The 10,694-nt window shown below is 52.4% G+C and overlaps 1 protein-coding gene across 1 annotated transcript; it reads right to left on the reverse strand.

Moving 5' to 3' along the window:
* Nucleotides 1-616: 616 nt before the first annotated feature.
* Nucleotides 617-7,597, reverse strand: Tmie (transmembrane inner ear). Its single transcript, XM_042666125.1, has 4 exons — nucleotides 7,499-7,597; nucleotides 4,536-4,653; nucleotides 1,116-1,265; nucleotides 617-717 (listed from the first exon to the last, which is right to left on the reverse strand). The coding sequence occupies exons 1-4, from the start codon at nucleotides 7,595-7,597 to the stop codon at nucleotides 617-619; spliced, it is 468 nt and encodes a 155-aa protein (XP_042522059.1).
* Nucleotides 7,598-10,694: the final 3,097 nt, after the last annotated feature.

The raw sequence follows: 10,694 nt of genomic DNA on the forward strand, positions 1-10,694 counted from the left end.
CAGAACTGGCAAAAAAAAAAAAAAAAAAATCTGGTACTAAGCCAGGTGCCAGTGGCTCAAACTGTCATCCTAACTACTCAGGAGGCTGAGATCTGAAATCTGTGGTTCAGAAGCAACCGGGGCAGGAAAATCTGAGACTTTTTATCTCCCAAAAGCAGAAAGTGGAGATGTAGCTCAAGCGGTAGAGCACCAACCATAAGCAAAAAAGCCAAGTGTAAAGAATATAAGGTAGCTGGATGCCAGTGGCTCACACCTGTCATCCTAGCTACTCCGGAGACTGAGATCTGAGGATCGCAGTTCAAAGCCAGCCCAGTCAGAAAAGTCCCCGTGAGACTCTGATCTCCCATGAACCACTCAAAAAACACAACTGGCGCTGTGGCTCAAGTAGTAGAGGAACAGGGACCCAAGGAACGTGCCCACGGGAAAGGAGACTAAAGGATCAGACTCTGTGTAGTGTTGTCCCTGTCCTGGTTGGGCCTTGAGGATGTGGTCAGGGCCTCAGTTTCCCCTCTGATCACAGCTTTGGTGGATGAGCTCAGAGTCCAGATGCCCGCAGGTTGTGGTGAGGGCTTCGGCTCTGGGCTGGCCAGCTGCCAGGCTGACGTCTTGGCTGCATTCATTTCTCTCCTTTCTTCTTTTTGGCTTCATTTTTCTCATCTTCTTCGACTTTGATGGCCACCGTGTCCACGCTGTCCTTCTTCTTCTTCTTCTTCTCTTCTGTAAGGAGAAAAAAAAAAAAAGAGGTCAAAACACAGTGGTGACATTGGCACCCAGGTTTTCTAAGTAGGAGGTCCTAGAACCTCTTCCATGGGGTCTTGAACTCAGGGCCTGGGCACTGTCCCTGAGCTCTTCAGCTCAAGGCGAGCGCTCTACCACTTGAGCCACAGCCCCTCTTCCAGATTTGTTTTCGTTTCAGTGATTTATTGGAGAGAAGAGTCTCGTAGGATTTTCTTGCCCGGGCTGGCTTCAAACTACGATCCTCAGATCACAGCCTCCTGAGGATCTAGGATGACCTGTGACCCACTGACACCTGGCTGGTTTCTGGTTGAAGAACAAACGCAGGGTGATCTGAACAGCTGAACTGAGAAACTGGTTGGCCCAAGGATCTTCCTCACCTCCTGGGATTTCTGTGAGCTCGTTCAGTGGTGGTACGGTCTCCAACTTGTCCGTGTACATCTTGGCTGCTTTTTTCTGGAGGTAGCGGGCCTCGATCTCTTTCCGGGTACGAGGAACTCGACAGTTGAAGATACAGCACAAAGTGATAACTATAAAGAAGACATAGCAGGCTGGGCTAGAGCTGAGCTTCAGCTCGATTCATTTTGTGTGTGTGTGTGTGTGTGTGTGTGTGTGTGTGTGTGTGTATGTGTGTGTGTGTGTGTTGGTACTGGGACTTGAACTCAGGGCCTTCACTAGCACCCTCCCACGTGAGCTTACCCCCTCTCCCCTTCATTTCAGGCTTTTTTTTTTTTTTCTTTTTGGTGGTTAATGAAGAGTCTGTTGGACTTCCCTGCCTGGACTGGCTTTGAATGGCGATCTTCAGATTTCAGCCTCCCGAGTGGCTGGGATTACAGGCGTGAGCCTCAGCGCTCGATTCTTAAGTTGGAACTAAGGATGTCCTATGTTTATTTTGCACGGGTCCCAGAACGAGTTCATCCAACCCTGGTCCTAAAGGTCTTTCTCTAGACTCTTGGATGCCAGAGGACAAAGCGGAGGAAGGGCTTACATCATGGCTCTTAAGGACTGATGCTCAGCGTTTTCAACCCACACCTCTGGGTTTGTACCTTGTCCGTGGTAGGTTTCCTGTCCAAGGCTTCTGAGAGCAAAGCCAGAGCTGTCTCAGACACCCCTGGGGACGTGGCTGTGTCCCCTCTCAGCTTCCCTGAGGACAAGCCTGGGGCCTCTCTGGCAGGGAGAAAAAACTAGACCTTGTCCTGGGGTGTCAGTCTCAGAGAGAGACTATTATTCCAGGAGTTGGTTTTCCGGTGCCTAGCAGTCACACCCACACCCAGTTGGGCTCCGGGTATGCCTGGTTCTGGGCAGGGCAGGTTCTAGCTGGGGCTGGACTGAGTTTATTTTTCTAAGGCCCCCACAGTCTGACCACCTTGGCCCATGTCCCAGGAGAGCAATGTGGAACTGTAGGCCTGGTTTCTATTATAAATCAGATGACAGACAACAACACTTCCTGGCAGAATGCTGAGGAGTTAGAAGGAGGCCCAGGCAGGAAACGCTAGGCCTATTTTGGGGTGAGGGAGGGGGATAGATCCGATCCATGTAGCGTGGTTGGAGCATCTTCTGGGATCATGGTGTGTATGTGTGTGTAAGCGCCAGTATTGGGGCTTGAACTCAGCTTTGTACTCTTCCCTTAGGTTTTTTGGCTCAAGGCTGGTGAGCTGCCACTTTGAGCCACAGCTCCACTTTTGGCTTTTTTGTTTGTTTGTTTGGTGGTTCATTGGCAATCAGAGTCTGGATTTGGATTATGATCCTCAGATCTCAGCTTCCTGAGTAGCTAGGATTACAGGTGTGAGCTACTGGTGCTCTTTTTTTTTTTTTTTTTGGCCAGTCCTGGGGCTTGAGCTCAGCTTCTTTTGCTCAAGGCTAGCACTCTACCACTTGACCCACAGCACCACTTCTGGCTTTTTCTGTATATGTGGTACTGAGGAATCGAACCCAGGGCTTCATACATACCAGGCAAGCGCTGTACCGCTAAGCCACCTTCCCAACCCCATGCTGCTAGATCTTTTTTGTTGTTGTTGGTGATGATGGTGGTGGGGCTTGAACTCTGGGCCTGGGCGCTGTCCCTCAGCTCTTCAGTTCAAGGCGAGCGCTCTACCACTTGAACCACAGCGCCGGTTTGCTGGTGGTTCATTGGAGAGAAGAGTTTCACAGATGTTCCTACCTGGGCTGGCTTTGAACCTCGATCCTCAGATCTCAGCCTCCTGAATGGCTAGGATGACAGGCATGAGCCACCAGCACCCAGCTATGGTGCTAGATCTTAAATGCAAGCTGTATGGTCTCTATGCAGGGAAGATGATCCACAGGGCTTATCTGAGGCCTCCTGTGGAAGCTGGGCTTCCTCTTGGCTGCTGGGACGCCACGCCCCTTGCTTGGAGAGCCTCCCCTCCCCCCCACCCACATACCCCCAACTCTGCCTTGGCTCTCTGTGCCCCTGCAGCCACCCCAACTCATCTGTATGTTAAACAACTCTCTCCCCCTCTTTTTCAACTTCCGACCTCCATTCCAACAGGAAGGCTGAGAGGTGTAGGCCAAGCCTTTGACTTTGCAACAAGAAACTCCCCGAAGCTGGTGGTGCAGACAAGTCATCCTAGCTACTCAGGAGGCTGAGATAAGAGGATCCTGGTTTGAAGGCAGGCTTCCCTCCAGTGAACCAGCAAAAAGCTAGGTAGGAGTGGAGGTATGGCTCAAATGGTAGTGGGCCAGCCTTGAATGGAAAAAAATAGTTAAAGGACAATACCCAGGCCCTGAGTTTGAGCCCCAGTTGTGACAAAAACAAAACAAAACAACAACAAAAAAAATGGAGAGCTGGTGGCTCAAGCCTGTCATCCTAGCTACTCAGGAGCCTGAGATCTGAGGATCGTGGTTCAAAGCCAGCTTGGGCAGAAAAAAAAATCTGTGGGACACACCAGCAAAAAAAACTAAAGGGCTGGGATGGTGGCTCAGTAGTAGAGTGCTTGCCTAGCCTGCATGAAGCCCTGGGTTCAATTCCTCATTACCACATACACAGAAAAAGCCAAAAGTGGGCGCTGTGGCTCAAGGGGTAGAGTACTAGCTTTGAGCAGAAACAGCTCAGGGACAGTGCCCAGGCCCTGAGTTCAAGCCTCAGGAAGGACTGGCTAATTAATTAATTAAAATTACAGGTATCTCCAGCCTTGGGACAAAAATAAGAAGCTAAGAAACAGTGCTCAGGCCCTGAGTTCAAGCCCTAATGTTGGCAGAGAGAGAGAGAGAGAGAGAGAGAGAGAATAACGAAATACCCAGACCCCAGCAGAGGATAGGACTCTAAGCACATGGTATGTGACAAGACAGGACTGTGCGAGTCACATCTGCTGGGCATCTGGGGCGCGCCTCTGGGGTGAGGGGGGCCTGGTGGGGGCCCCCTGGGTGTGTGGAGTTTCTGAACTGGCTCCGCTTCAAGAAAAGCTTTGGGGAGGCCAGCCAGAGGGAAAAATGACACGTCTTCGATTTTTAGCCCGGAGTCCCCTGTAATTACCATAATTGCCCTGTGGCTGCCTCTTTGGGGTCCGGTTGAAAAATGTTTCGGGTCACCACTAGACTGTCAGCCATCCACACGGGGACTTTGTGTGTGGATGAGAAAGTGCCAGAAACCAGGATGGGGGCCTCTTGTGGGCGCGCGGCCTGTTTATACTGCCCGGAATTGCTGCTCCTGAGGTCCAAGGGTGGAGTTAGTTGTAAGGGAGTTGGAGGTGGAGGTTGGAAGGGGTGGGGGTTCAGGGGAATTTAGGGGGTGCCGGGCCACGGGATTGGGTGGGGACGAGGGGGGGGGTCTGGCTACTCACTGATGGAAAGCACGAAGAGCGAAAAGATGCCTACGACGTGCCACAGCCGCATGTCCCAAAACACCACGGTCTCCTTGGTCAGTGGGGGGGGCTTGGGCTTGGGGGGGGCCGTGCTGGGCTAGTGGAGGGTCAGGAGAGAGAGAGAGAGAGAGAGTGAGCCAAGGCAGAGGCCAGACCCAGCCCAAGAGAAGCCCAAGTGTCAATAAGGCCTCAGTCTTAGACTTGCAGAACTTCCTAACATAAATGTGTTTGATTTGAGGCCATTTCCATCACCAGCACCCTAGACCTTGGATTGATTGATTTGATTTTGGGCCAGGCCTGGGGCTTGAACTCAGGGCCTGGGCGCTGTCCCTGAGTTGCTTTTTGCTCAAGGCAAACGCTCTACCACTTTGAGCCACAGCGCCACTTCTGGTTTTCAGGTGGTTCCTTGGAGATCAGTGTCTCACAGGGACTTTTCTGCCTGGGCTTGGCTTTAAACCATGATCCTCAGACCATGATCCTCAGATCTCGGCCTCTTGAGTAGCTAGGATGACTGGCATGAGCCACCAGCACCAGGCTTTCTTGGTTAGTTGGTTGGTTGGTTGGTTTTGTTTGTTTGCTCTAGGCTAGCACTCTACCTCTTGAGCCACAGCGCCACTTCCAGCTTTTTCTGTGGATGTGGTACTGAAGAATCGAACCCAGGACTTCATGCATGCTACGCAAGCACTCTACCACTAAGCCACATTTCCAACCCTCATTTTTTTTTTTAATTTGGTGACTCCAAGGTCATCTTTTCTAGTTATGAATAAAATGTTATGTTAAAAAAAAGCCAGGTGCCGGTCTATACACACACATACACACAAACAAACACACACACACACACACACACACACACACACACGTCAACCAACCACCCAAGCCGCCTCACCGCACAGAGGTAGCTGGAAGGAGGGTGTCTCAGAATCAAGACTAGAGACAAGACAAGGCCTGTGTTGCATTGGTGGATTGGTTTTTCCTCTCCCGTTTGTCTCCCTCATAGATTTTGGGGGTCCAGACTCGCATGCTCTGTTCCCCTAGCAAAGACCAGAAGGCAGCCTCATAGCTAGGCCCAAGACTTGTCCAGGGATAGTATAATCCACCAGCGACACCTAGAGGCCAAGACAGGTAAATGCAGTGGTACCCCAAATCACCTTCTACCTTTCAGCTTTGATCCTACTGTCCCAACCCACCCCGGGAACGGGGAGGGGGGGGCAGGGAGGGGAATCGGGAGTAGGGGGGCATATGTCCCCACTTGGGGAGTTTTGAAGGCCGTGATCTTGTCCTGAGGGGACATGACTCTTCTGCACTTCCTGGAGATATGACCTCATCCAGGAGATATGACCTTGTCTCAAGTGACTAGGAGACTTGACCTTGTCCTGGGTGTCTGAAGGAGACACAGCTCCCCTACCCGGAGAGCCTTAGAGGACACAGTCCAGGTGTTTTCAAGGAGACATCGACCTAATGCACGTGGTCCTATGGTATGGTATCTGAGTGACACGTGTTCCGATCAGAAGAGAATGTCTGTCACCAAACTGATCGGGAACGGTGGGGGTCAGGGTGGGCGCCGGTGGCTCACACCTGTCATCCTACCTGCTCAGGAGGCTGAGATCTGGAGGATCATAGGTTCCAAGCCAGCCTGGGCAGGAAAAAGTCTTATCTCCAATGAACCACCAAAAAGCTAGCAAACAGAGGTGGAGTTCAAGTGGTTGAGCACACCAGCATTGGGTAAGAGAGCTATAGCACAGTGCCCCAGACCCTGAGCACAAGCCCTAGTAATGGCTCAGGTGTACACACACACACACACACACACACACATTTCCTTGGAGCCTCAGTTTCTCTACCTGTATAGCTGGAGTGGGGTAATTCTAAGAATCCTGGGATTTCTCATTGTGCCCAGCTTGAGAACAGAACAAGACAAGAACTTCCCCCCCACATGGTCCCCAGGAGATAGGGGGGAAAGGGGGTGGCTGGACAGAAGGCTCAGTGGTAGAGCGCTCACCTAGCATTCATAAAGCCCTGGGTTCGAGTCCTCAGTACCACATACACAGACAAGGCTGGAAGTGGCGCTGTGGCTCAAGTGGTAGAGCGCCCGCCTTGAGCTGATAGAACTGAGGGACAGCGTCCAGGCCGAGTTCAAACCCCACGACTCGCAAAAAATACAAATACAAATAAATAAGACTGACTTGATGGTCGCTCCTCGCCCTTCCCCCAACACCCCCCCTAACCCAGCCCAGCTCCGTTTCTACACCCAGGGCTTCAGGGCAGCTAGTAAGGGGTTCAACTCTAGTCTATGAGGTTCCAGCCAGCTCAGCTCCCTTTACAGAGACACTGGAGCTGACATCAGATGCCAGTGGCCTCCTGGTCTTACCTCCCTCCACTTCCCCTGCCCCCAGCCTGGGCCAGCCACCCTGGGGTGCAGGATTCTATTCTCATGTCCCCTCAGATCTAGCTCAGAGGTTTTCCCCCATAAAGAAAAGTTTGGCTCTGTCTTATCTTGTCCTGTCCTAGAAACTACTTCCCAGAGTCTCCCTGGAAGCCTTTCTAGAATTTCTGCCTCCTTTCTTTTTTTTTTTTTGGTTGGTCGCTGAGGGACAGCGCCCAGGCCCCGAGTTCAAGCCCCACAACCGACCAAAAGAAATACACAAACAAATAAACAAATAGAGACCAGATGATTGATAGGGGTTGTATCTGCCATCCAGGACTGGGGTCCCCCGTTGGACTGAGCCCCTTAGATCTGAAGACGTATCTCCCTCTCCCAGCAGACTTAAGATTCCTCCCATCAGATCAGAGAGGAGCAAGGAAGCACTAAGGCCCACAGAGCCTGGGGGTGGGGGTGGGGGTTAGGGGGACCGGCTGTGTCAGCCCCCTAGAAAGTCAGATCTCCCCGGATCCTCTTCCCCTGTCCCCACTCTTCCCTTCACCTCCCTTCCCCCTCCCTGCCTCACCTCCACCAGCTGTGCCGCCGCCACCCCTGCCAGGCAGGCTCCCAGCATGGCGCTGCCCAGAGCCCAGAGCTGCCTGGAGTCTGGGCCTGGTCCGGCCATCTTCCCACTGTGGGTCAGGAAGGGATCAGAGGGGCGGGTGCGGCTGGAGCTGCAGGGCGGGCCCCGCTGTGGGGGCCCCTGGCAGGTGATGAGGGAAGGAGGAGTCAGTATCATTAATTCATCATGGGGGTGTTAGGTTCCTCTTCAGCATCCTGCTCCTGGTGTGGGTGTGGGGGGGGGGGGGAGACAGGGAGGGGAGGGGCTGATCAGACTCCTCCTCTCCTTGGTGATCAGACTCCAGGCTCCACCCCCTTTGAGATGGGGGGGGGAGAGAGAGAGAGAGAGAGAGACAGAGAGACGACAGGTGAAAGGTAAAACCCTTCTTCATCAACCGGTTTCCCCTTTCCAGTCTTCTTCCTCACTCCGGCCTCAGTTTCTCCTGGTGGATCCAGGGGGAGAGGATGGAATCTACTGACCTCAAAAATAAGACTGGACTTGGATGAAGGGGATGGTGGGGGGGGGGGGGGGGAAGGCGGGCCCAAGCAGGTGGTTGCTATGGTGACCAGCGCTCAGGGATGGATGTCCAGGGATTTCTGAGCTGGCTTCCTGCCCGGAGATGGCCCTGGTCACTGTGGATACCAGAGCTGGAGAGAAAGGGAACTGGTGTGCAGGGGAGGGCAGAATCCAAGCAGCCTGCCTGCAACCGGGGTCGGGGAAGGTTCTTGAAAGATCAAGAAGCGTCTGCCAATACAGTGAGGGCTGCTGGAGGGGCTGTTTTCTAATCCTACCCACTTAGCTTCTGCCCCAATCCGAGCCTTGACCTGATTTTAGTTTAAGCTTTGGCTTCCCTCCTTCCCTTTCCTCTCTCCTTCCCTCCCTCCCTTCCTCCCTCCTTCCTCTTCCTCTTTCCTTCCTTCCCTTCCCTCCCTTATTTCCTCCCTCCCTGTTTCCTTTCTTCTTCCCTCCCTCCCTTCCTTTCTCTTTTCCTTCCTTCCTTCCCTCCTTCCCTCCCTTCCTCCCTCCTTTCCTCTCTCTTTTCTTCCTTCCTCCTCCCTCCTTCCTCTCTCTTTCTAGTACTGGAGCTTGAACTCAGAACCTAGAACCTCGGCACTGTCCCTTAGCTTTTTTTTTTGTGTCACTGATGGGGCTTGAACTCAGGGCCAACCTTTTTTGCTCAAGGCTAGCGCTCTACCACATTGAGGCATAGTACCACTTCTGATTAGCCACCTAAAACTGGAAGCGGAGCTGTGGCTCAAGTGGTAGAGCACCAGCCTTGAGACAAAACAAAACAAAACAAAAACTAAGGGATGCTAGCATCAGTGGCCCAAACCTGTCATCCTAGCTACTCAGAGGCTGAGATCTGGGGATCATGGTTCAGAGCCAGCCCTGGCAGGAAAGACTTTGAAACTCTTATTTCCCATGAACCACTCAGAAAACCAGAAGTGGGGTGTAGCCTAGGCTAGCTTCAAACCATGATCTTCAGATCTCAGTCTCTTTGAGTAGCTGGGATTACAGGTGTGAGCCACCAACCCCTGGTGTGTTTCGGATTCTTATCAGGTTGTCTTAGACCCTGTCCATACCTAGCTGTGTCCATGAATCCCTAACTTAATGGGAGCGGAAGCTCTGGATTCTAGGCCAGACTTCGGCCAGATTCTCTTCCAAACAGTTTCCCCTCCCTTCCTGGTGACGGACGCTGGCCTACAAGAGACCGCTTGTCCCTCTATTTTTAGCTCCTGTGAGTTTCCTGTAGGGACCCAATTCAGTCTCCAGGGTCTTGGGGTGGGGAAAGTCACAGGCCGGGTGCTGGCAGCTCATTCCTGTCATCCTAGCCACTTGGGAGGCTGAGATGTGAGGATCATGATTCTAAGCCAGCCTAGGGAAGGACAGTCCAGGAAACTCCTATCTCCTGTGAAGCTGGGGTTCATGGCACTGTGGACTTAGCCTGGAGCAGGGGAGGGGTGTGGGGGGAGCTAGAGAGCCACTGAGACACAGTGGCTGAGGCTGAACTTGAACTTGTTGGCCATAGGCCCAGCCAGGAATAGCTCAGGGGCTAGGCCGGATCTGGGCATGCGTGAGCCGACGCTTGTGTGCCAAGATACTGATGTGTAGGGAATTGTGCTATGCTCTGCTTTCTTATTGTCTTAATGTCTCCAGAATCACAGATGCCAGCCAGGCACCGGTGGCTCACGCCTGTCATCCTAGCTACTCGGGAGATCACGGTTCAAAGCCAGCCCGGGCAGGAAAGTCCATGAGAGACTCTTTATTTCCAGTGGATCACCAGAAATCTGGAAGTAATGCTATGGCTCAAAGTGGTAGAGCGCTTGCCTTGAGCAAAAAGAGCTCAGGGACAGTGCCCAGGCCCTGAGTTCAAGCCCCAAGACCACAGTGGGGGAAAAAGTATGTCTGTGTCCAGGAAAGGTGTAGCATAGGGGACCCATCAGTTTGTTCAATAAATTGCAGTCTACGTGGTACCGGTTAGCTTACACAGGCCTACATTCTCTGACCTTGGGGTGGCTTGTGTCTGTAAGGCTTATTATACTCATTTATAAGGGACTAGGGGGTAGCTCTGGTTTGCAAAGGATCAAGAGCAGGTTGACCCAGTAAAGTCAGTTTTTTGAGCACTATCGGGAACCCTGAGGCCCTTACCTGGTCCCTAGCCAGGAAGAAAGAGAAAGGTTGGGCAGATCTTGCTCCATTCTGCAGATAATAAAACTGGTTTTCCAGCCAAGCAGCCACTGGTGGCTCCAGCCTGTCATCCTAGCTACTCAAGAGGCTGAGATCTGGAGGGTTGTGGTTTAAAAGCCATCCCGGCAGGAAAATCTGGGAGACTCTTTATTTCCAATGAACAGCTCCAAAGTCAGAAGGGGGGGAGTGAGGGTCTGTGGCTCAAATGGTAGAGCCTCAGCCTTGAGCAAAAAAGGAAATAAATTAAGAGATAGCACCAAGCCCTGAGTTCAAACCCTAGTACTGGCACAAAACAAGGAAACAAAAAAAACACCAGCTTCGCAATGTTCATAAACTTGCAAGTGGCGCTGTGACTCAAGTGGTAGAGTCTTAGCCTTGAGCAAAAGAAGCTCAGGGACAGTGTGCCCTGGCCCTGAGTTCAAGCCCTGGGACTGGAAAACACATTCCCCCCCCCCCCCCCCCCCCCATCTCA

The sequence above is a fragment of the Dipodomys spectabilis genome, unplaced genomic scaffold (genome assembly GCF_019054845.1).
Source record: "Dipodomys spectabilis isolate Male_0828 unplaced genomic scaffold, ASM1905484v1 ptg000360l, whole genome shotgun sequence".
Classification (NCBI taxonomy): Eukaryota; Metazoa; Chordata; class Mammalia; order Rodentia; family Heteromyidae; genus Dipodomys; species Dipodomys spectabilis.

Bases quoted from the DNA above. Each gene is read 5' to 3' on its own strand.
- Tmie (XM_042666125.1), bottom strand. From the start codon at position 7,597: ATGGCCGGACCAGGCCCAGACTCCAGGCAGCTCTGGGCTCTGGGCAGC. The intron at 4,654-7,498 runs GTGAGGCAGGGA...ACCCTCCACTAG, and splicing joins CGGCGGCACAGCTGGTGGAG to CCCAGCACGGCCCCCCCCAA. The intron at 1,266-4,535 runs GTGAGTAGCCAG...TCTTCTTTATAG, and splicing joins GCTCTTCGTGCTTTCCATCA to TTATCACTTTGTGCTGTATC.